The sequence below is a fragment of the Asterias amurensis genome, chromosome 21 (assembly GCF_032118995.1).
Source record: "Asterias amurensis chromosome 21, ASM3211899v1".
Classification (NCBI taxonomy): Eukaryota; Metazoa; Echinodermata; class Asteroidea; order Forcipulatida; family Asteriidae; genus Asterias; species Asterias amurensis.
The window spans coordinates 14111996-14135562 of NC_092668.1; the positions used below are offsets into that span (position 1 = coordinate 14111996).

General features: G+C 39.9%; 1 protein-coding gene across 4 annotated transcripts in view; it reads right to left on the minus strand.

Moving 5' to 3' along the window:
* LOC139952868 (tyrosine-protein phosphatase non-receptor type 13-like) overlaps positions 1-19108 on the minus strand; it is a 34975-nt gene extending 15867 nt beyond the window's left edge. For 2 of the 4 annotated variants that reach the window (XM_071952132.1, XM_071952130.1), the window contains exons 1-22: positions 18941-19108; positions 12083-12239; positions 11325-11506; positions 10803-10961; positions 10279-10374; positions 9765-9876; positions 8931-9056; positions 7890-8573; positions 7246-7514; positions 6795-6869; positions 6478-6652; positions 5959-6121; positions 5252-5543; positions 4742-4927; positions 4490-4563; positions 4241-4332; positions 3382-4140; positions 2883-3050; positions 2367-2603; positions 1458-2200; positions 1171-1264; positions 321-1000 (exon numbers count right to left, since the gene is read on the minus strand). In XM_071952132.1, the coding sequence (XP_071808233.1) occupies positions 321-1000; positions 1171-1264; positions 1458-2200; positions 2367-2603; positions 2883-3050; positions 3382-4140; positions 4241-4332; positions 4490-4563; positions 4742-4927; positions 5252-5543; positions 5959-6121; positions 6478-6652; positions 6795-6869; positions 7246-7514; positions 7890-8573; positions 8931-9056; positions 9765-9876; positions 10279-10374; positions 10803-10961; positions 11325-11506; positions 12083-12230 (5514 nt within the window). In that variant the 5' untranslated portion in view covers positions 12231-12239; positions 18941-19108. The remainder of the gene's footprint in view (positions 1-320; positions 1001-1170; positions 1265-1457; positions 2201-2366; positions 2604-2882; positions 3051-3381; positions 4141-4240; positions 4333-4489; positions 4564-4741; positions 4928-5251; positions 5544-5958; positions 6122-6477; positions 6653-6794; positions 6870-7245; positions 7515-7889; positions 8574-8930; positions 9057-9764; positions 9877-10278; positions 10375-10802; positions 10962-11324; positions 11507-12082; positions 12240-18940) is intronic. The other 2 variants (XM_071952131.1, XM_071952133.1) reach the window with 2 other exon arrangements.
* Positions 19109-23567: the final 4459 nt, after the last annotated feature.

The window sequence follows — 23567 nt, forward strand, 5'->3', positions numbered from 1 at the left end:
GGATATTGAAAGAGGAAATTGAAATATTCAAAACATACCCTAGCAGTAATTTTAGATAATATTAACAATAGTGGCTTTTTATATAATGCTATTACCCATCACTCAGTGATGCTCAAAGGGCTTCAACATTCAGTATTTTCATGCAAGTTATTATGGAGCTATATTTTCAAAAGGATGAGACCAATTCATTTTCATAAGAATTGAATTTGAAAGATCGGCTGTTGCCAACTTGGTGTTTATATCCCTTTGTGGGAGTTTGCCGAGTTCCGTGACGGGAAGATCATCTCAACAAACAAACAAAACAAGTGAGACAATCTTACCTTAAATGCTTGAATGGTAGGCGTGGCACCTCGGGAATCTTCGGGCCCGTCCGATGGCAGAGGAAGAAGACCGTCATCATAGTAGCTGTCTTGTTCTTCTTGAGGATTTTCCTTTTCCAGGGAGAGATCAGCTTTTCTTACAGTCGACCCCCTGGAGGACATACTGTGTGGCCAATCATCGTTATCCTCCAGCAGTGACAGACGGGGTGGGGGACCCTGTGATACAACCTGTGATACAACCGGTGAGACCAAATCATCAATGGGAGTCGCTATAGCTGAAGAGAGCATAGGGGTGGAGTCACTCTCCCGACTGAAGAGGGGCGTGTCACTAGGCGTGATTGGGTCTCTGTCCATCGGTGTCTGACGATCGTAGTCGGTGAACGAGGCAACACTGCTTGGGCGATCAGTGGTCGGGACGTCTGGCTCAGTATTGCCACTAGAGGGAGGTTCGGCATGCAACTGATTCGTTGTTTTAGACATGATGACAACCTCGCCATTGTCACCCAGGGCGACCATCGGAGATGCCACAGGGGTTGGGGGTAGGTTGCTGGGCTTTGCTGGGGGGACGCCACGCTCTATAACCAGCAGGCTTTGTTCAGGAGCTCGGCGAAGTGTCTCGACAGCTTGACGATGGGTCACACCTTCAAGAGACTCTGAGTTTACTTCCAAGACACGATCACCTGAGGTCAAGAAAAAAGAAAGAAAAGGTCATCTCTATGCAACTCGGATTGCAGGTTCACCTCTTTACAAGAAAAATCTTTGACACAGAGCCATTTTTTTCACCAAAAAATCCACATTGAGATTGTCAGATAAAAGTTTTATCCCTGAACTGTCGGGATCAATTACTTACCGATTTGTATTCGACCATCGACATCGGCAGCTCCACCTTTAACCATAGACTTGATGTAAATCCCTCCATGTTTCACGCTGGTATTAACGCCACCCTGCAAACCAACAACCAAAACCACCATGATTAACTAAAAGACTTTGTTGCACATATTTTTAAATTAATGGGGGAACATTCAGACACTACTAGGTCGGATAGTAGGAGGGTTGATCTGTTGTAAAATACTTTTAAAAGGGAATTTTTGTAAAAAAAATAAATATAAAAAAATTAATGAGAAGTTTATGACTCACCGTTACACTTATTCCGAGACTGCTGTTGCTTTTCTTCAGATGTACCCTGTAAACGTCTCCCAGCTCCAACTCCGCCTGACCTTTGCCCTCACTTTGACCCACATCTGACCTTTGGTGTTCCTCTTCTGTTCTGGTCCTATCAGTGTTGAGGTCTGTCGCGGAGTCAGCAGCCTCGCCCGGCGAGGTAAACCCACTGAGTGGAGAGTTAATGGAATTGGCCAGAGACCCGACTTTTATCAGACTTGGTTTTGTTGACTTCTGGTTCTCGTCTGGGAAGAGGTCTTCCAAATCAGAGCTTTCTGGTGTCGGAACGTCATCGCTGGCGTCTGAACTGAAATGAATATCGCTGTGAATGCTTGGCGACTTCCGTTGACTTCTAACAGACTCTTGAGCTTCTGGTTTTGGGGTGCCTTGCTCCGGTTGGGTCTCCTGGTTTGACCTGACCCCACGAGGCGGTCTGGCGTTCTCCGCTGAGAGATAACGCGCACGGATAGTCTGTGGTGGTGTCTTGGAACCAGACCCGTCGCTCAGATGACTCGCGTCCGACAATGCGAGACTGTAGTTAGAGCCGAAACTCTGCGGTCGTCGGCGTGGTTTCTTAGGAGGGGTGCTTTTACGTTTCTGGGTGGCTGGGCTGTCGGGCTGGGTACCATGGGTAGGTAGTGGAAGCTGAGCGTGTGATTGGCTGGCTTGAGCTGGGGTAATCAAATCTTCTTCGACAATGTGAGGCCTCGGCTTAGAATCTGTAAAATATGTAAATAATAAAATATTATAGAGCAAACTTAATAATATGTTGAAGGCAAGGATAACAATTTTTGTAATTTTCAAACCATAAGTAGTGTATTTTTTTGAAGAAAATAAACAAGCAATTTGGCCAGGATTGTGGATCAATTCATTTTGTGGTCTAACCTGGACTTGATGATCTTGGCTGTGATACAATCAGCTGCACCGTGGTGGGAGCATTACTAAGGATGTCTACTGCAACACGATGTCCGACGCCCTCAAGACTTTGACCATTGATGGAGATGATACGATCCCCCGGCTGCAGCCTGCCATCAAGGTCTGCCGGACCCCCGGGGATGACCGACTGGACAAAGATACCGAGATCAAGGTTTCGAGAGTTCTCACCTCCAACAATTGTGATACCTTTAGAGAAAAGGACGAAAGGTAGAATAGATTGTATTGGGGTAAAGTTTCACTCTGCATTTATTAAGGCGCTGCCATTTTGTTTTGAGGGTAAGTCATCTTATAAACACATTTTATAAATTATGATTAGTCAACGATTTACAAAAGCAATTTGCATTATGGTCAGCCATGCAGCCCCGGCCTTTGCAGACACTATTGGCGGGGAAGGCGGCGGTGAGCAGCATGAGGCAGGTGGAGTAGGCGGGAAGGGGAGATCTGGGAGAGAAACTCTTGACATACCTAACCCATCCTGTGGGTGTTTCTTGAGTGTGACGATACTGATATCTCTCTCAGGTTTCTCCGGGCTTGGAAGCTCATCGAGTCTCTCCTGTAGTGTCTCACTAATCACCTCAGTGCGATCATTGAGTGTCGACTGTCGGGTGCGCTCGTTAAGTCTGATACTCTCATCTAAAAAGCAATGATTATGACAGATTGTATATTTGGTTTCATAAAAACTACTTCTAGTCTGATCAAATCTGTGGTCTCATGGAGATTACTAAGAAAGAATATCACGCTTGATTTTGAATACAATAGATTCTGAAGGACTTAAAAATTAAAATAAAAAAAGATTTGACAGTTTAACAAGCCATTGGATTCCGCAGCACAGGTTATGATGGTAAGGTTTCTCATTTGTACCTACATTTCTAACATAAGGGCATGAGGTAATTAATACAGGGTTAAGGTATAAAACGCTAGCTAGGAAAAGCAATAGCAATAAGTATAATCAGTGTTTGCTTACCAATGACAAACGGAGCATCTACTTCATCCAAGCCCAATATCCGCCGTCCATCCAGATCATCTTCTTCCCTAGCATGCTGATTAATTTCCCGTTCCATATCCGCCACAGTGGCATACGGATGCTCATCTTCAAAATCATCTCGGCCGAGCTGTGGTCTGGGGTCTGGTGTACGACCCTTCACCCCTGACCCACTCGGCGCACCATCTTTGTAACGAGACACCTGGCTCGGTGTTCGTTGATTGCTGGTTTCGTTGGAGCTGCCACTATGAAAGCTAAGATGCTGATTCTGTCTCTCAAGACGACTGGTACGAGACTCTGATACCCGACGACCTTGGGACTTTCGACTCTCTGATCGTTCGGCCGTCAACTCATCATAAGGGATGGTCTCCTTGCTGTGGTAGTCTTTATTGCGGCTTGGCTTCCACCTGTCGTCTGCGGCCACAGTCTCTTCATTATCCCTCTCTCCGGTACGATACGGGTACGCTGGTTGGTTGTTATACTCCGGCGGCGGCACCCTCTCTCGACCACCTCTCCTCTCCGGAGATGACCCTCGATCTCGATAACCGATTTCCTCGTATTCAGAAACCAGTCGTCCGTTGTTTTGGTATTCGCCGTGCTCTTGGAAAAGGCTTTCAGGGACCGAGTTCTGTACACTGCCCTCGTTGTCATCAGAAAAGTCCAGCTCGTCGTCTGGGTAGTCGTTGTACGGAGAAAAGCGCATCGAGTCGGTGTAGGATTCCGAAGCCTCCATGGGGAAATCTGGAATATTTCAAACGTAAAAAGCCAAAGCAGAGTTACGGAAGGACTCGAATATGCACAAACGTTTCTGGTATTTTATCACTATGGAGGACGTTGTTACCTTGACCAAACTTCTGTGATGTGTTAGCCTTAAGTCTCATCGCCATCTGGAACTTATGTTGCGATGTGCACAGCTGCAGCATATAGCGCCCTCTGTTGACACAAAATGAGAATACTGTATTTAACAAGCATGTAAACAAAAAAATATTTCCCACAAAGGGATCTCTTCTCAAACTTACTTAGCATAAATTGTGAAAGTTTTTTCTTTCTTTGGGCTGATATTCCCTATCATGGTTTCAAATTTACTCACTTTTTGTAGTCCTCTGTATAGTGGATATTCTTATTGCTGGATCCATCGTTTCCTTCGACAGTGAACCTCCTCCTCTGTTAAAAAAAATAAAATTTATCTCAAATTACTTCAAACGGAAAAAAAAAAAAAGCTTGAATCTACGGACCAAATTCCTCTCAAATAAAACTGAGGAAGGCACACAATTTATTTTATTTTTTGAAAACAAAGCTGAAGAAAAATGAAGACGGGCAAGAAATTGTTAGTGAGCCTTACATTGAAGGCAATCTTCCTAGTCAGGTGCCATGGATGTGCGTGGACCTGCTGCCTGGTCCTGCCTCGTTTCTCATAGACAATGATGCCGCGAGTGCAGATACCAAGCCAGATGGAAGCGCTGGGGTCCTTCTTGCTGCGAGACGCTCGATGGAAGTGGATTCCGTACTCCTGTAGTTTCCTTGCTTCCTGTGTTGCAAAAAAATGCCAACAAATAAGGGTCGTTATCCATTCTCAATTCTTAAGTTGAGAAGTTCAAAAGAATTGTGTCTCTCGGACATATTATTTAAACAAACTGTTCAAACTCTGATCTTCAAATGGTTTTTAACAAGAGAAGAGGTTTGTGGTAGCACCATGTGTAATCTTATTTGAGTAATGTTGGTTCTGAAAAGAACCAGTGTTGACAACTCACGGTTCTTTCCAGAACCAACTCCACTCAAAAAGATTTACACATGGTGCCACAAATCTCACCTAGTTATACTCCCACCATGCAAAGTTTCAAATCCTAATTACCATGAGAAACTCCATCTCAGCTTGCAGTTCTCCCATGCCGATATGCGTGGCATGCATCGGGGGTAGCGTCTGGCGAATCCTTGGCACACCCAACGTATCAATGATCTCTGACGGGACGTAGTGTTCGGGAAGAAAGTAGTTCCGGCCCATGGTTTCGCCGTGATAGTCCCCCATCTCGGCTTGCAGGGCCAGGGAGGCGAGCTGTAAAGCGGCTTTCTCGTCGCATCGCGTCTTTTCCTCGAGGATGTCCCTACGCAGCTGCAAGTAGTACTGGTGGCGTGTAAGTTGGTCCCTGTAAAAACGGACACACAAAACAAAGCACACTAAGACAAAAACATAATTTTATGGCAGAGTGTATTTTTGTTAAATAAGCATAAAAACATACTTTGAAAGAGTACTAGAGAGCTGTTGATCTTATAAAACATTGTTAGAAACGACCCTCCTCGAAGTAAAGTAGTTTAAGAGATTTTTTCTCCGAAAAAATGTTGGTCTTAGTAAGGCTTCACAACATTTCTTGAAAAAAATATATGAGGTCAGCCAGAATGCCATATTGCAAAAAAAACAACCAACACATTTTCATAGAAAACAAAAAATAAATAAAAAAAAATAAAAAAATAATCTAAAGGGCTGGATTTGTTTCTGACATACGTCAGAAGAATCTCATCCCGGAAAACACACTCCTTCTAAATCTGCAAATTCCAACTCACTTCAACATTCCTGTATTCTCCAAATAAAACTTGATGCGGAAGAAGAGAGTGAATTTATCCGTAGAGACTGTTTTCTTGGAACCTTTCTTGGCTTCCTCCTTCCAGGAGTCCGGCCCAACCTTGTAGAGCTTTACATCTGCATCCAGGAAGAAATACTCCCCATCTTAACATCGGGAACAAAAAAGAGCAGACTGTTAGCATAAGGTTCAATTTGTTTAGAACGCCATTTTTTAAAGGAATTGAATATATGTTTAATAACCATTCTTCAATAAAATGGCAATAAATATGTATTTGGTTAGAGGTTCAACAGCTTTTGATAATATAAAGCATTTTTAGAACCACTCTACTTTGGGGTAGGGGTTGATGTTGTGTTTGAAAAAGCCTCTGGAGCGCCACGACAGGAAGCTGAGAAAGAGCTGAGAAATATTACAAGAATTTTATTGGCCCAATGACCAGGTCACTTTATGTCAAGTGTATCTACTTATTGTTAAATGCATGATATTACTGACCATCGCTCACCTTTAATATATGTCAGCCCAAAGTAAACCTTCTCACTGAGGCCAATATGTGATGCCACAAGGTCAAACATCTCCTGACCTTTGATCCCCAGGTCACACATGAGGTCAAGTCGTCGGCCGTTAAGCAGGACCACTGTGACCTTTTTACGGTCCGGTGGAATCTTCCCCGCTTTACACTGCAAAGTAAAAAATAATAATAATTCAGGCTCGAGGTCTGGGGTTGGATTCGAACTGGAGTCCGCAGAGGTGAAAGGCAGGGAAAGAAACCACCAATTATTAAATTATTAAATGATATGTGATATTTTTGAAAGCACTCACCAAAATTGAGGGCATCATATCCAAGGATTCATTCGCAGTGCTGCTCATTACAACAAACTCAGGCCCAAAGAATTTCTGTAAAAAAAGATCAAGTTTTGAAATCAGCAACGTGTATGAAAAATGGTACATCAAATGAAACGTTCACAGAGGGTGTTTTTTTTTTCCAAGTTCCCTGTAAAATAATGTGGTTTACTGTGTATACACAACAGCACCAGACTGATTTGAGACTATTAAATGCATCTACACACACTTAACACACCCATTCTCATTATGAGCAAAGTATATTGTTGAGATCACACCGGCTCTTTTCAGAGCCAACACACCTCCTAATAAAGATTTTACACATGGTTGTACCCACAAGTTTACTATTTTCAGTTACTCCTTAGTACGCGACTTAATTCTGAAATATATGCTGATCAAAATTACAATTGCTCTGTGAACACATGTTTACCTTGAGTTTCTTCTTGGGTGGGTCCCTGGTCCCGATAGGAGCTTGTCCATTAACAGGTACCCTCCCTGGGCCACTATTCTGCCGTGGTGCGTTCTCTGCTCTACGCATTGATGAGGGTTTCGATGCGGCTTGGATTGGCTGGTCTTGGGTTCGACGCTCCACCACACCCCTCCGGTCGGCTCCATGGTTTCTCTGGCCGTTGACCCTACCCTGGTCGGTTGATAAGGAATCTGAGGAAGCATACTGGTGCTGGTCTGGGTAGTAACTCCCTAAAGAAGTAGCAAAATCATAACAGAAATTACTTATAAATTATCAAATATTTCTGGTAAGGAAACCAAAGGATCCTCCTCGGTGCCTTGCATTGTAGCCAGTAAACATGGGCATAATTTCAAAAGACTGTTAAGCAGAAAATACTGCTTAGCAAATTTCTTTGCTGAGCAAAAAATGAGTCGTGCACCAGTTGCAACAATGTAAACTTTATGAAATATTGTCTGGTAGCCAGTTTCTGTAAAACAAGATTTTTCTTGTGCTTAGCACATTTTTCAAATTGAGCTAATTTCTCAAAACGTATATAACTTCTTTGTATCAAAATTTAATAAAAGAAAGCCTAGGCTGGAGATATATCGTATTCAATCATTACTCACCCTCTTGAGCTGATTCCATGGAGGTCAATGACTTGAGTGACCTTGCTCTGACCTCTGGCCTTTCACTTCTGACCTCACTTCCGCCATCGCTCATAGTCCCACTATCACTATGGTACCCGAGTAACGGTCTCCTAAGATCAATGTCTCTGTGCTTGATGCCAAGCTGCTCCCTCAAGAGTCTCAATCGATCCCGTCTCTCATTGAGTCGGTCGTATATAGCGTTGTTTTGTGAGCGTTTCGTTTCTCGCACTGGCGAGGAATGGTGCGACTTTTTGATGAGTCGCTCCTGTGAGTTCTCCCTTGTCCTGTCTCGTGAGCGATCTCTAGATCTGTCTCGAGAGTTTTCCCTCGATGGAGGGGTGAAGATATCCGACAGATGATACGAACGACCTGTTTCCTCGACCCCCGTGGTTCTTTGAGTTCTGTGAGGATGGTGATGAGTATCACGCTCATCATAGCTATCTCGTGAGTCCACGGTACTTGTGCTGATGTTGGACAGGTGATGTCGGCCTGAGGCGCTTGAGTCTCGTTTGAGAGATCTCGACCTGCTGTGGTGGCTGCTAATGTCGGGCTCATTGTGATAGTGACGACTGTCTTTGGATGAGCGAGGGCGCTTGCTCGATGGAGAGTGATTGTTATTTGAGTTCTGATAATGGCTTTGTCTCTTAGCTGGACTTAGACGACCTGAAACATAATGTCAAACTCATCTCATCAAATATTGATTTAGTACAACAAATTAAAATTAAATTGTCAATTTCAGTTACAAAATACTTGGTTTAAGGCTGAATGAATTTGATGCAAACAGATTTTTTCGAGAAGTGCAACAGAAGAAGACTTTTTATTTAACTTTTTAGGAATTTTTTTGTTAAAAGAACAAAGTTTTCAGTAAATTAGGTCAAACAGAACAGAAATATTGATATTTATCAGATTTACAGATATCACAGATTTACAGATTGGTGCTACCACAACCTCACCTAATTTTAGTCCCAACATGCAAAGTTTCAAATCCTACACACATAGAGTTTGATAAGTCAAACTTACATGGACAGGCTGCAGGAAAACTGCAGGAACACGGCTGGAAATCTTGAAAACGGTAAGGAGGGGTGAAGTTTTGATAGAAGGGACGCACGTCGTGATACGAGAGGTACGGCAGTGCGAAGAAAGAGTCTAGGAGCCAGACAAGAGTCAGTCACAGTGAGATTAATAATCAAGGCGCCATTCAGAATAGTCAATATTTTGATATTCTTAATTTTTTCTGAATTCTTTTTGACCCACCCAACCAAATTTTCAAAGAATATTTTTTTTTTAACATTGACAATTTTGAATGGCCCCTTAGCACACCACAAGAACAAAATCAGGGTTAGTAGAGTAAAACACCACCACCTAAAAGTTAAGAAATACACCCATATGAATTAACAGGCTTTGACACTAGAGGGCAGCAAACATTCCCTTTGCTTAGGCTGTGTCCGATATAACCAACTGCGGCAGTGGCTGCAACCAGTGCCACATTATATATTTCATACAGATTTTCAGTCTGCCATCTGGATTTACCAATTTAGTTTTTTTTCCCTGTGCATGGTAAATTCGTGTTTAGGTTCTCTGAAACTGGAACCCAATTCTATGTAGTAAAACAAGTATTTGGGAGGGTAGAATAAGTGCGTCTAAACAGTCACCCAAAAACACAATTAATTAAGAAGATAAAGCAAACATAAGTTTGGAAAGAGAACGGTTTTGTTTCTTCAAAAAGGAGAACATATATATTTGGGAGGGTAGAATAAGTGCCTCTTAACAGTCACCCAAAAGAAGACAATAAATTAAGAAGATTAAGCAAACATAAGTTTTGAAAGAGAACTGTTTTGCAGACAGTGGTTGTACCTGAGTTTCTGTTGTGTTCGAGAGGAACGCCATTCTGTGATGGGGAGCCGCTTCCGTTGAATGGGTTACTGCTGTTAAGATCTCCATCGACTTCATCAAGGATTGTGTCCAGCTAATTATTAAGAGGGGGAGGGGGAGGGGGAAAAAGAGGTGCCACATGTTGCAAAAATTAGTTTTCATTCATAATGAGCCTTTACCAGGGCTGTGAGTTCTCAGGATTTCAGGACTTTAAATTGACCTTCCTTGTGGCCTTTCTTGAAAGAGGCAACCTTGTCTCCCAAGAGGTGCTACAAGGAAAAAAACAAAGGTCATGGGTTCGAATACCACCCCAGCAATAAGCCTGTGATTTTGTTCACAGAAGCCAGGAAAGTGCTGAGTATACAGTGCTTACACACATAACCAAATAATATGAGAACAATCTAGATTGTAGGATGGAGGGAAACATGCACCATGCAAGGAGTTCCAAAGATGCAGTACATGTACAATCCCTAGACCGTTTTTGTATACAACTTACCTCATAGACGCTACCCATGACGATTTTACTGAGTTTCATCACATGCTGTGAGTATGGGATTCCTGTATTTGCCTGCCTTGCGTGTAGTGTACAAGCCTGCAAAGGAATAACAGTGTATAAGTATTGTGAAGTCAAAAAAGGTCACCAAAAATGTCTGCTGCTACCTGGAGTTAAATGTCTTAAAATGATTTAAGACAAAACCCAAATATTTAAGCCGTTGTGGCAGGATATTAAGTTCTCTGTATATTTGTTTCATCCTTCGAATGTTCTCCGAGTACTTGTTTTAAAAACAGCTCAAATGAGAAACTTTGTAGATAGTGTTCTTCTCATTTTGATTCTGGTCTTGCAACAAATAATCTGGTCCAGTAATAGTTTTCAGCTATTCAAGCTCTGAAGTCTTATGGGTTATTTTCCCAAAGTTAAGCTCTGTAAAGCCGTAGGTCCCTTGTGTTAAAGAACAATCAATGCACATGAAAAGACACCAGTGCACTTATCCGTAAGAGAAGAGGGTTCGCCTTTTTTACCTCCAAGATGTGTATAAGAGCTACCCTGGAGTCAGCATTCTGGTTAGTCATGGCAAGCAGGATCGAGTGGAGGTCGTGGGTCAACGAGGCTCGGCTCGGTGGTGATGTAGCGTACTCTGCAGACCAGAACAACGTCATCCCAAGAGAGTATACCAACATCTGCAGAAGAGAAGAAGACATCAAAGTTTTTAAGTGGTCTGTACATGTTTGGTAATGACTATGAACATTTTGAGAACCATTGCACTTTTAAGTACTGCTGTTATGGACAAATATATAATTTTTTATCCTCCAAAATTTGAATCTGAGAAGCGACACTGACAGTTACGTCACTCAGATTGGGTATTCCAATTACGGATTATTCTTCCCCCCAAATGAAATTTTCACAGGTTAAGTTCTATGGTGTATCTACTTTTTATATGATTAAAACACTTTAACGGTTCCAAAAACTTCAGATGTATTTTCTCTTTAAGCTCCATCTTTGCATTAAATAAAAACAGTTTTTGACATAAGTTTCTGACTGACCTTTTCCACCGCAGCGTCCGATGGATTCAGCTGTCCAGACAAGACCTCTGGGGACAGGAAATTGTGGATGTTGGGGAGGCTCGGGTCGATCGTCTCGGCAAACGTGACACGCCCTCCTGGGGTGAAATGAAGCGTGTAGGGACACAGAACAAAGCGGGGTGAACCCTGGACGACTGCCTCCCCTAATAGATAAGAAGGATTAAGATTGATTATAAAATATAAGCTTGCTTGTCACCTTTTTAAGACGTGAAATTTGAGCGTGCTAAATGCTTACTCCATGTATTGTACCTGTACCTCTCCATGGGAGACTTTTGGTGACACTAGGTGATAGCAGACTTACCAGGTAAATCTTAATAATGTGCACTGCTCAGAACTGCGAAAACAATGGAAATTCGTCTGGCAAGTCTGCTGCCACCTAGAGTTCCAAAGTCTACCCTTGGGGACAATTTTGAAAATGTGAGTAGAATGCAATACTTCCTAGTTCCATATAGCGGCCCCCAAAACCTACACCTTCAATACTGTTGACAGCAATGACCAGGGATATCCAGAGGCAATGACCAGGGGCATGGAGGCAATCGAATGGATTTGCCTTCCCACAAACTTTAATTTATCTACCACAACCATCTTGTGGTAAATGTCCGACAGAGCCTAGGCCATGCATTTATAAGATGCTTCATATTCCCTTAAAAACACCCAACCTGCTCTCATCCCCACCTTCCACTCACTAGCTTCACCCCTCCTCCCAATCGTTCACTCACCTCGTAGGAAGATGTCCTGCAATGCCTTGGCACTCTGGCACAGCACACTCCATACTTCCTCCTCATACAGCGGACCACAACGTACCTCCAAAGCGTCGCTGAGAGACACGTTGACTGCCCCTGGGGAAACTGGCTTGGAGACAGGCATAGTTGCCTGCTGAAAGAGAAAACAAATACTCCATGAAAATGAAGTATTGAAAGGGGAAACAGGGCGATGGTATTTGCTAGAGGAAAAAATCAGTGTTAGGCTACAGGACTTGCAATCACAAGGTTTTGGGTTAAAATGCCACCAAGCTAACTGCTGATTTCACAAGGACTAGAATAAAGATTATCGTCTAGTTCATTAATCATAATAATTTAGTTACACCAATGTTTGAAAGCGCCCTCAAGTGGTAACAATTATGGCAGATTAGATTCCCTTGAGGGATTTTGCAGATTTCCTTTGACGGAAAGATGTAAACAAACAAACAACAAACAACAAACAAGCAAACAAACATAAGGCCTACAAGACTAACAAATTTATGCATCTGGAATTTCATTTTTGAGAGGGCTGCCATTTTCATTTTGCTATGGACACTTCCATTTGAAGGGCTACCATGCACAGCCAAGACCAGGGGCAACGGGGCATCAGTCCCGCTCCAGTCAATTTGTATTTGTTCAAGCCTAATATAATTATTATGCAGAGACATTGATACACATTTGATGTGATTATTACATTACACAGCAGGAACTCTATATTCATGTGTACAAATGTATCCTTGTAAATAATCTGTTCTATTCAATGTCCAATGCACAAGAAGTATACCCAAACAAAACCAACAATGGCAGTACACAATGGGGTATTTATCCGCAAGATTCAAAAGACCTTACATTGTGCTAAGGTGATGCTGAAATCCCCACACAAAGAAGCAGTTACAAAGACGTAATTCTGTTCCAATGCTAACAGAAAGAAAAGGAACCAGACCTAACTGTGGACAGCAACACTTCAATGAGGGGGGATTTGCCTTTGAAAACCGATTACAAGATTTTACCCTGGACAGGTTTAGGCCATAACAAATCCAACAGCGCATGCGGAAATAACAAGTGATGAAAAGGAAAGCAAGAAGAAATGTTCAGTTTAGATGTGGGAGGATACCCCCAATGGGGACAATCCAAGCAGTTAGGTTGCAACTTTAACCCAATTCACAGTGCCCCCAGCAGGATTTGAACCTGGGTCCCAGAGGTGGAAGGCAAGGCAAGAACAACCCGATCACCTAAAGGCCGGTTTATAGTCGGTCGCGCGATGGTCGCGCAACGGAATTCTTACGCGCAATCCTAAGACTGAGGCCTAAAACCCGTGTCTTTTTATGATCGCGCGTCAAGATTTCCGACGCCCGACCATCGCGCGACCGACTATAACTCGGCCTTTATAATGCCAGACTCTTACTGAGAACAGCCCAATTTTGTCCAGGACACCACCCAGGGTGAAAAGAGGGCAAAGCTATTTACTATTATTTCCAGAAAATTTATTTTCAAATTGTTTTCCATTGATCAATACAAAGACTTCAAAAGAACAGTTTGGGAGTTGGGCTTACAAGTGAAGCATGCATCAATACAATAGGAAGCTTAATCTGAGTTTGTGATTACTGTTTGACCTCCAGGTCATTCAGGCTTGAACCGAATAATAAACAACCAGTAAAGTTGTTTATGGTTGCCATGGTGTCCAAAGAGAGTAACAAGAAAGCTCATGTGCACAGCCACAATGGGTTCATATTTAAAGGTAACAAAAATATTTTAAAAGTTTCATTTGAAGTAGTGAAAGTCAACCTGTTGGCAATGTATGATTTGTACCTGAGTCATACAAAAAAGTACAATTTAAAGCATGACTCAAAATCAGTAATTACTACAATAGAATTGTCCTAAAATACAAGTGCAATGCACTTTTAAATACATGATATGGATACAAACAACACGAGGAAGTAAATGTACGCTATGTGGCTCTTTTGTAAACATGTGATGTCACAGGTCACATGGTCTAGTGTTGATTGTGTAGGCCTACAATGAACAAACTGCCCTTATTCCGAAGCCCACCAAATAAAAATCAATTTGCCTTTGTCACAAAATACTACAAAAACGTCAAACCACATTATAATTCCTAGTGAGTGTATGGATCAATTAAAAACAAGTCGTTTGATGCGCACTAGTTCCATTTGACCTGTAGAATTATAAAATGACCAAACACGGTGAACAGCTGTTTACACTTGCACTGGCCAACTGTACTTTTTGTGTTCCTCGACTAAATCAACGTAAAATAAACACATAACATTAAAACTGGTTTGCTATTGTGTGCGGCCAAATCAATAAGTTACAATAGCCAGTAGGCCTATACACTGATGCATCAGCCTACAGTAAATGTAGCCGTTTGGTTCAACGTACACAGTACGTTGAATGCATGATGCTATCCTTCAAACACAGGTTGAATAATGTACATTGTAGGTGGGTGGTGTGGGATATGTGCAATCAACTATGATTAACACATTTGGGCGTGTGCGTATAATATGTTAATTAGGGTGTTTCCTAAAAACTTTCATCTTTGATGATTTGTACTTTCCATTCACAATTCAAAGCATTTAATTCTTACAATTGACAAGCTAAATTAAAACGATTTAAAGGATTGGTAAGGATACTAAACATCATTAAAAGTATTGTTTGAAGCTTTGTGTGGTGTAAAGAATCTATAAATAAATAGTAAACTTGTAGGTAAATGTGTTAATCTCTTTTGTGTGAGAAGGGCTGGATTGGTCTCTGACAAACAATAACATCATTGTTTAACAAATGTAGGGTCCTAATGATATTTTTTACAGCTTGGTTTATGTTTGTTTTTTAAATGTAAGGGGGTTTCCTTTAATCTTCAAAAACACAGAGAAAGTAATTTCCCTTTAAAGGGGTCAAACTGTGATCGATGCCTAAATCTCACATCCCCTTTAAAGGCAGTGGACACTATTGGTAATTAGTCAAAATAATTATCAGCATAAAACCTTACTTGGTAACGAGTAATGGGGAGAGGTTGATGGTATAAAACATTGTATAAAACATCTGAAGTGACATAGTTTTCGAGAAAGAAGTAATTTTCCACGAATTTGATTTCTAGACCTCAAGTTTAGAATTTGAGGTCTCAAAATCAAGTATCTAAAAGCACACAACTTCGTGTGACAAGGTTGTTTTTTTCTCTCATAGTTATCTCGCAACTCCGACGACCAATCGAGCTCAAACTTTCACAGGTTTGTTATTTTATGCATATATGTCGATATACACCAAGTGAGAAGACTGGTTTTTGACAATTACCAATAGTGTCCACTGTCTTTAAGTTGTTTTGGTATTTATGTATGCTAGTGCCTTCAACTTAGATTCTTTTAACAAATACTATAAGGGAACTCTGGCACGACAGTGTACAAACATTTAGGCTTAAATTTAAAGATTGATGTACATTCACGGACTCAAAACAACATCACAGTTGAATATCCAGGGTAGTAATGTTTAATATATTGTCACAGTTCATCAACTAGACCAGTAAAGATAAATTTATAGAACCCTTGAGATTTGCTTTTACTGTCACCTCTGACCTAGACTTCGTCAACCCAAGTTCTCACCTTCTGACCCATGACCTCCCACAAGAATCATTCTGCCTCATACAACATTTCAAAATCTTTCAACCGTTTTAACCCTCCACATAATCAATCAAACATGAAATAAACAAATCAACTCCAAGCAAAGGGAAAATTTGAAGATGATAGGGGTGTGTTGAATGATCAAACTGTGTAAAATAAAATTGTTAGCCTCCGAGAAAGACTCTGCTAAGGTCGAAACACAGGCCACTAAATATTTTGTTTGCATTTTACCATGTACCCTTATTGACAGTAAGCAGTTTGCAACAGCTAATTCCATTTTCTCAGGATATTTATAACACAACTAAAATATCATTCATAAATACCCCAGACAGTTTCTCTACTCCTATTGGTGGAAAGCGCGTCATGTGGGGGTGTTTAAACGGTTGATAATGACCAGTGTTTAAAACCTCTGGCTTCCGCGTGTTAGGCGCGCAAGATTATCACGCGGAACGCAACTCATAGCTATTAGTAACGGTGTGCAATCTACTTCTTAGCGCGCGCATAATCTATTTCTAAGCGCGCGCGCGTACACATGTATGATTTTCAAACACTAGTCAAATAACGTTTTTTTTAAAGCACTGCGCTCCTTTGGATTTCCCTAAAAAAATTGATCACTGTAAAAGTTCTGAATCAACACAATAGGAAAAGGTTTAGCCAACAAAAAGTATCTATACTGTAGTGGTTTTTTTAAAAGTGTGTATGGTTCTATCTTTTTCTTTTAGAGAGGAAATAATAATCTGACGTCAAGGTCGTGTGACAAAAAATTTAAAAAAACATCTGAAGGTTTGAATGTTTTTCAGGCCAGACATTGTTCTTCCAATAATAGTAAAATCAAAAGTACATGTAGGCTACATCCATGCAGTCAAGTTACATGTATGTAACTTGACTGCATGGATTTAGTCTACACTTGTTCATGTGTGCTGCTGTCATTAAAGGAACACGTTGCCTTGGATCGGTCGAGTTGGGTCTTTGAAAAGCGTTTGTAACTGTTTTTTATAAAATGCATATGGGTAGAAAGATGTTGTAAAAGTAGAATACAATGATCCACACAAACATGCCTCGAAATTGCGTGGTTTCCTTTTACCTCATCGACTAACACGTCGGCCATTTATGGGGGTCAAAATTTTGACTCCCATAAATGGCCGACCATGTTAGTTCGCACAGTAGAAGGAAAACCACGCAATTTCGAGGCAAACTTGTGTGGATCATTGTATTCTACTTTCAAAACATCTTTCCAACCATATGCATTTTATAAAAAACGGTTACAAACGCTTTTGTTTTGACCAACTCGTCCGATCCAAGGCAACGTGTTCCTTTAAGCCACTGACTAGTTTTTGAATTTAAACAAAGCAAGGACAAACATCTTAAATAATTCTGGCATAAGAGATTGAGATAGATTTGCAGGGATATTAAATTGTACAACTACAGTTTGTTTTGGCTTAGTTCAGGAAGAGGATTATTCCATTTGCCCTGGAGACAAGCGACCTGCCACATGACTCCATGTAGTAAGAGGGATGTAGAAATAAATATAGTATCCTGGTGTCATGTGTTTTCAGTAGGATAACAGGAAAATTGTTCACAATCAAAAACTAAATATTTTTTTTTCAAATCATCTATCCAATTTTTTAACAATAACACTTTCACTTCATGGTGTGTTGAAATTTTTAAGTTTTGGTTTTACGTTGCGAGAGACAGTCCGCCATTAACAGTGCTTATGCATGCACGACATTGGAGCAACGTCATATGTTTTCACACCTTTCATTGGTTGGTATTTTATTGAAAATTCAGAAGCTAGTATGACGTGCAAAATAAATCAAAAATATTATTCAATTACTACTAAACAAATTTAATTACATTTTTGTCCCAAGGCAATATGGCTACTATATTAGAATCCAGAGATATCATAAGGCATGAAAGTAAAACACCCCACCCCCCCCCCCCCCTTGAAGCACACACACTTCATAACAATACGTTTTCCCCCATTTCAGACCAGTAATGTTTGGTTTCAGGAGATAAGAAACCAATCTATGACATTTTCTCTTTCATGTAGACTTAATATTTTTACGCTTATCGGAATTTAATACAGTATGCAGTAAATCAAAAATCTTTTTTTTTGTCCTTTTCACTTTAAATATTTTAATATTTTCCCCACATTTGCACACCCAAATAGTAACCACCTCACGTGATCCATCTAGTGACTAAAGCAGAATGAAACTCAATCTAGCAGATAGTAATTTTGTTTTGAACTTTCGAGGTTGGATGATGTTTCTTGGACTCATTTGAATGTTGGCATAATAATACTGATTAGTACCAAAAATCAATCATTTTATAAATGTTTGAGCATAACCAACGACAGGAAACTTTATTCTCAGCATGATTAAGCCTGATGAAAATACAGACCGTGAGTAAACTGCATAGCTTCTGTCACCGGTGCAGCTTGCACAATCTCGCAGTAAATGGGAATCAAAGTTGGGGACCGAAAACATGTGAGGGTCGATAACGTATGATGCTACGATATCTAATTTACCTCAGTGAGATATCCCTTTTTTGGTAAAAATTTGTGAAAAAGTGGTGGCGCCATACGGAAAGTTATCCCTAGAAAGAATGTTTTCTGCACTGGGTCAACTGTCTAGCATGGCTGGCATGATCTCGGCTCTCATTCCTGACCCCTCCCCCCCCCCCCCCCCCCCCCCCCGAAGTGAAGTACTTTCCATTCCCAACCCAAATCTTTACTTACATTCACAATTCACAATACTTTACAAAAAAACTTGTTTCATCGGTTTGATCTTTTGAGTTATCACCAATTACAACTTTTGAAAAAAACATTGGATAACTTTCCGTATAGCCACCACTTTTTCACTCATTTTTACAAAAAGGGATATCTCATTGAGGTAAATTAGATACTATATTATTTCATTTCGAATGAAAAAGTGGTGGCGCCATACGGAAACTTTTCCAAAACATTAGACTCATTCTACAACATCGCATCAAATAAATGACAATGGTCAGTCCATTCCAAACACATACTGTGTAACAGTTTCTACAAATTAAAATGTAAAACTGTCATGACCGCACTACATCTAATGCACTGCTGAAGCTGCACTGCTGGTGTGATGATGTGCTACCATCGAATTTTCACTGTGTGTGTGTAAATTGCTGTTTACTTCACATTCCGCAGTTGGTTTTGAAAACAAAAACACAAGAAACTCACCTTTTTCGTAAACTCTATGTCATCAAATTGAGCACATCACTTCTTGTCATACTGGAGCAGGATAAATATTCCTCTTTGAGAGATAAGTTGTCTAAAAACATCTTGAATTTCTTTTAAATTCGGCCATTTTTGTCACAATCCGTACAGGTGTTTTGCAAATTCCAATTCAAAGCGTCAGCCGCCATGGACTGTACCATTTGTGCAACAGGGGTTGCTTTTGACCAACTTTTATTTAAACATTATTGTTTTCGTAAACAAACAAATGTTGATATTGAAAGATTAATAAAGGATAATCCAAAAACTTATTTTAATTACTAATTTTTAAATTAATGTTTAAATTCTGCATAGTTTAATGTAGTTTATTTAATGTCTGCCACCCCCTTATCAAATAAAATAACCTAAAGGGTTAATGTCGATCAATTAACGAGTTCACGCGAGATCCCGCGAGCAAAAGTCCCTTGTAACTAGTCTGGTGCTTGCAAGTCGTTAATAGCGTTAAATATGCTATATGGAAGTAGGACTCCGGACTGTTTACTTCCTGAAAGAGTTTGGCGAAGTTTTGACGGGTCGTTGTTTTTGCTGATTTTTGTGTTTTTATGTTGGCCTTTTATTCCGATTGCACAACTAAGTCCAAAAGAAACAACTGGTGAGTTTTGCGAATTAAAAATATGTTTTGGGAGAGTGTTGCTGCTATTTACAAGTTAAATTTCATGATCGTTATGTTGATAAATTTTACATCGGTCTCTCTCCCAGTCCCACAATGCAGCTGCTGACCGGACCCGCGGCCAGACTTCAGTGTGTTGTCCCGTCAGTCAGCCGGGGGTGGTGTGTCACAATCTGCGGTCTGAATGGGAATTTAATGTTACAATACAAACAAGGAAGTCAAAATCTAACCAAAACGAAAACAAATTAAGCAAATGTGTCGGGAAGATTTCCGTATTCTGCAACCACTTTTTCACAATTTTTACAAAAACTTATAGGCCTACTACAGTCATTTGACCAGTTCGGGATCATTGACCAGTTCGGGATCACTTCAACTTTGCAATAACCAAATAGTTATATCACTTCTCATTATTACCAATTTCTGTTGATAAATGTGAAGATTAACACCCATTAAACCAACAAACCCAAAATAAGGTGCCAAACATCATCAGCAAATAAATTATGGCTGTTTTCCTGAAGGTTGTCTGCGAAATTTATCATTTTTTTGTTTAAAAATGTTGGTTGAAAAACACTGTTAAAACTTCTTACCTTTAGAATTGGAGTGCGGGGGCAAAAAATATTTATGTAAAATGATAAAAATGTGTAAAAAAACATTCCTGTAAATACTGTGCAGACATCTTGTTTTTTTGAGGAGATGAAGTTACCAAAATCTTCTTTAGGGGGGCAACTTACCCTTGACCAGTTCGGGATCACTCAACATCTCATTGCGTCAAATGGTGCCGCACTAACTTACTAAGTATGGTAAAATCATACTACTGCAGTAGAAAGTTTATTCAGATGATTTTGAGAAACATTACTTCAACAAATTCTTTTAGAATTTTTTTTTTTTGGAGAAATTTAAACTTGGAGGGGTCGATAATGCTTTTTAGGTTCGCTTCACTTTTTCATTTGCCTTTGCTGTTGTTTTGTGGTTTTGTCACTGGGTTTTTGCGCTGCTATTGAAGACACTTGCATGCCATTCACTAAACAAATGAAGTCCAAGTCCATGCCAACACACCTCTGAAGTTTTGTGTCCTTGAGAGACAGTTTTATGAATGGGAGTATGGGTTTGCAATAAAGGGCACTCTACTGATTCAGAATAGATTCAACTGATCCTGAACTGGTCAAACAGGTGACAATACTTTTCTTAAAGCCTCTTCAAAAGAACTAATCTTTTTGTGTCAGTGAATACTTGGTGAGTTTTATGTCATGTTTAGGTAAACTGATAAACTTTTTTGTTTAAAATATCAAAGAGATTGCAACAAAAAACAATGTGAATTCAAAAAGTGATCCAGAACTGGTCAAACGACTGTAGCCTACTTATAGTAGTAAGTTAATTAGGAATTAAAATTAATTACATAATAATTTAACTAAATACTTATTTTATGCACTACTGTATTACAAAAATTTGTTAATGGCCTGACGATTTGAACCTAGCACTGAGTCGGTAGCATTCTGCTGCGGAGTCTTTCTCGGAGAAGGCCTTTTTTAACCTTCACTTTCAGAAGTTCAATATAACAAGAAAGACTCTGCTAGGGACAGGCTGAGTCAGGCCATTATAACACTACTTTTTGCATTTATCATCCCTGGACCCTGACCATGGTCCTCCTGGTTAGTAAGCAGTTTGCAACCACTAATTCTAAGACTATTTTATCACTACTTTATTTCAAAATGTGTAAATAATATTGTAATAATAAAGCAAAAGTAAAGTGAAAGTTTTCTAGAAAAAATTTGAAGACAAAAAATATTGTCTAGTCAGGATGAATGACAACGACAACTGTTTTAAAAAGCCAGTCAGTGTTTTAATTGTACTTTTGTTTATGTTTAATCCTATCATTGAATCTTCACATAAATAAGCTGAGTCAATTCTTCATGGAGGCAACCAAGGTAGTTTTTGCCTACATGCCCCTGGTCATTGCCCTCTTGGTACCCCTTCAAATGTTCAAGTAAGATTCATTTTTCTGTTGGTGCCCTCTACTAAGGGAAAAGTTGCCTTGCCCTTACGAGAATAAAATATCAAACAATGGTCACAAATTACTCTCAAGTTACATCTTCACATGACGATGTTTTTTTTCTTCTACTTCGGAATTTTCGCTCAAAAGTAACGGCAGTAAAGCTTTAATTCAATTTGGCACATGCAAGTAAACATAAGGAATTGTTTCTGAATTCCCCATATTTACCCAGGGTTGAAGGGAAAAAACGAAGATCGGTTTCCTGTTAAAAAAGAAAAGAACTTCCTGAAAGCTTGATTCATTTCCTTTTGTCGTAGTGGCATACATTGTGAAATGCATTATTGGTAACGTTCCAATTCACCAAACATTTCAAAGCTGAATGATTTTGGTGGCATTGTGTTAGCAAGTGGGTTGTCTGTTGTCTTTTGGACACCCTGTTTTATCTGTAATGTTCTTGTAATGTGTTGTAAGTGAACAATTTGGACACCAAGTATTTTCAGGAAATTTGGACAAAACACCTTTTTACCATTGATGGACTAATTATTGTCTTGGTTTTTGTTGTGTACATGAAGGTAAATTGAGGATGACAAAAGGCCATGTTTCTGGACTAGCTGATTCGCAGTGCTTTCTGTTGTCTGATTAGCTGACTGTGAACTGGTTTTACACAGGAGGTAAGCTATTATTACTATTTAAATTTAAGGAAAAGAAGAAGAACAATAACTAGACATAATGAGCTGGGCCCAAATTCATGTAGCTGTTTTAAAAGCAGAAAAACTGTTTGACAAATTTCTTTGCTGAGAAAAAATTGAGTGTAATCTTAGTCTAATTTTGGCAGTTTTAAAGCCATACTTTTCTTTGCTTTGCAAGTTTTTATGCTTACATGCTTTATGAAATTGAGCCCTGATGGCTTATGCAAAAGGTAATAGCTAAGGACTTTAATGTTCACCCGTACATTTCTGTTAAGTTGACTGTGGGTCGTTAACTGAGTGTATAGTAAGCATAGTTGAATAAGATAGAACAACAACAACACTAACTAGACTAACTGTGAATAGCTTGTAAGCGCTACAAGATTTGATTGCTTATATTTTAACAGGTAAGTGACTGAGGATTTAAATCGGCAAGTTCTCTCGTAGTGTTACTGTACATAATTTCTGTTTAGCTGACTAATAACTGAGCTTACATATTTGTACATGTAGGTTAGATATTCAAATCAATTTAAAGTAAGAATTATAGGAAGAACAGTAACTACCACATTGTTGGCACACTATAAAATTCATACCAATTAGTTTTTGCACATCACATACAACAGAGAGGATCCTACACAACTCACCAAGCCCAGAGGCTAGGGTTTTAACATCGGTGTAGAATTTATGTTTGCACGCATCCCTTGAATTTCGTTCCTAATTAGAGGGGCACATAACTTTTCCTTTGGTACACTTCTACATTATGAGGAACATTTAAATTGTATTCGAGTTTTGCAGAGGGCGCCACAGCAAAAGCACATGGCACCATGGCAACTGCTGTGGATGCCGTGGGTTTATTTCGAGGCCATGGGTTTTTGCCAGTGTTCAGCATTGACTTTCAGTCGTTTCCAGTCACATCAAAGTCAAGGTCAACTCTACCTTGAATAATCCAGTCAAATGATATTCCAACTGGTGTAATATTCTTAAATAAACACTCAGTAATACCATGCACGTAGTACATGTTATTTCCTTCCTCTGGTATAAACCAGCAAGTTGATGCGCACAGGGAATGCGTCATAAACGCTGGTCAAAAGTATTCAAACCAAAACAAAAAGAACACAGAAACTGAAAGTGCTTATAAAAGTCACAGTTTGAGCTGGCTCTATGATGTATTTATAATATGAACATTTGTATTGTACTTGGCCTTCTATGGACCGTTGTATTGCATTTTCTTCTGTGTTGCTATCCAGGATTCAGGAGTTACATGTATGTATGTAAGTCACTTTTATG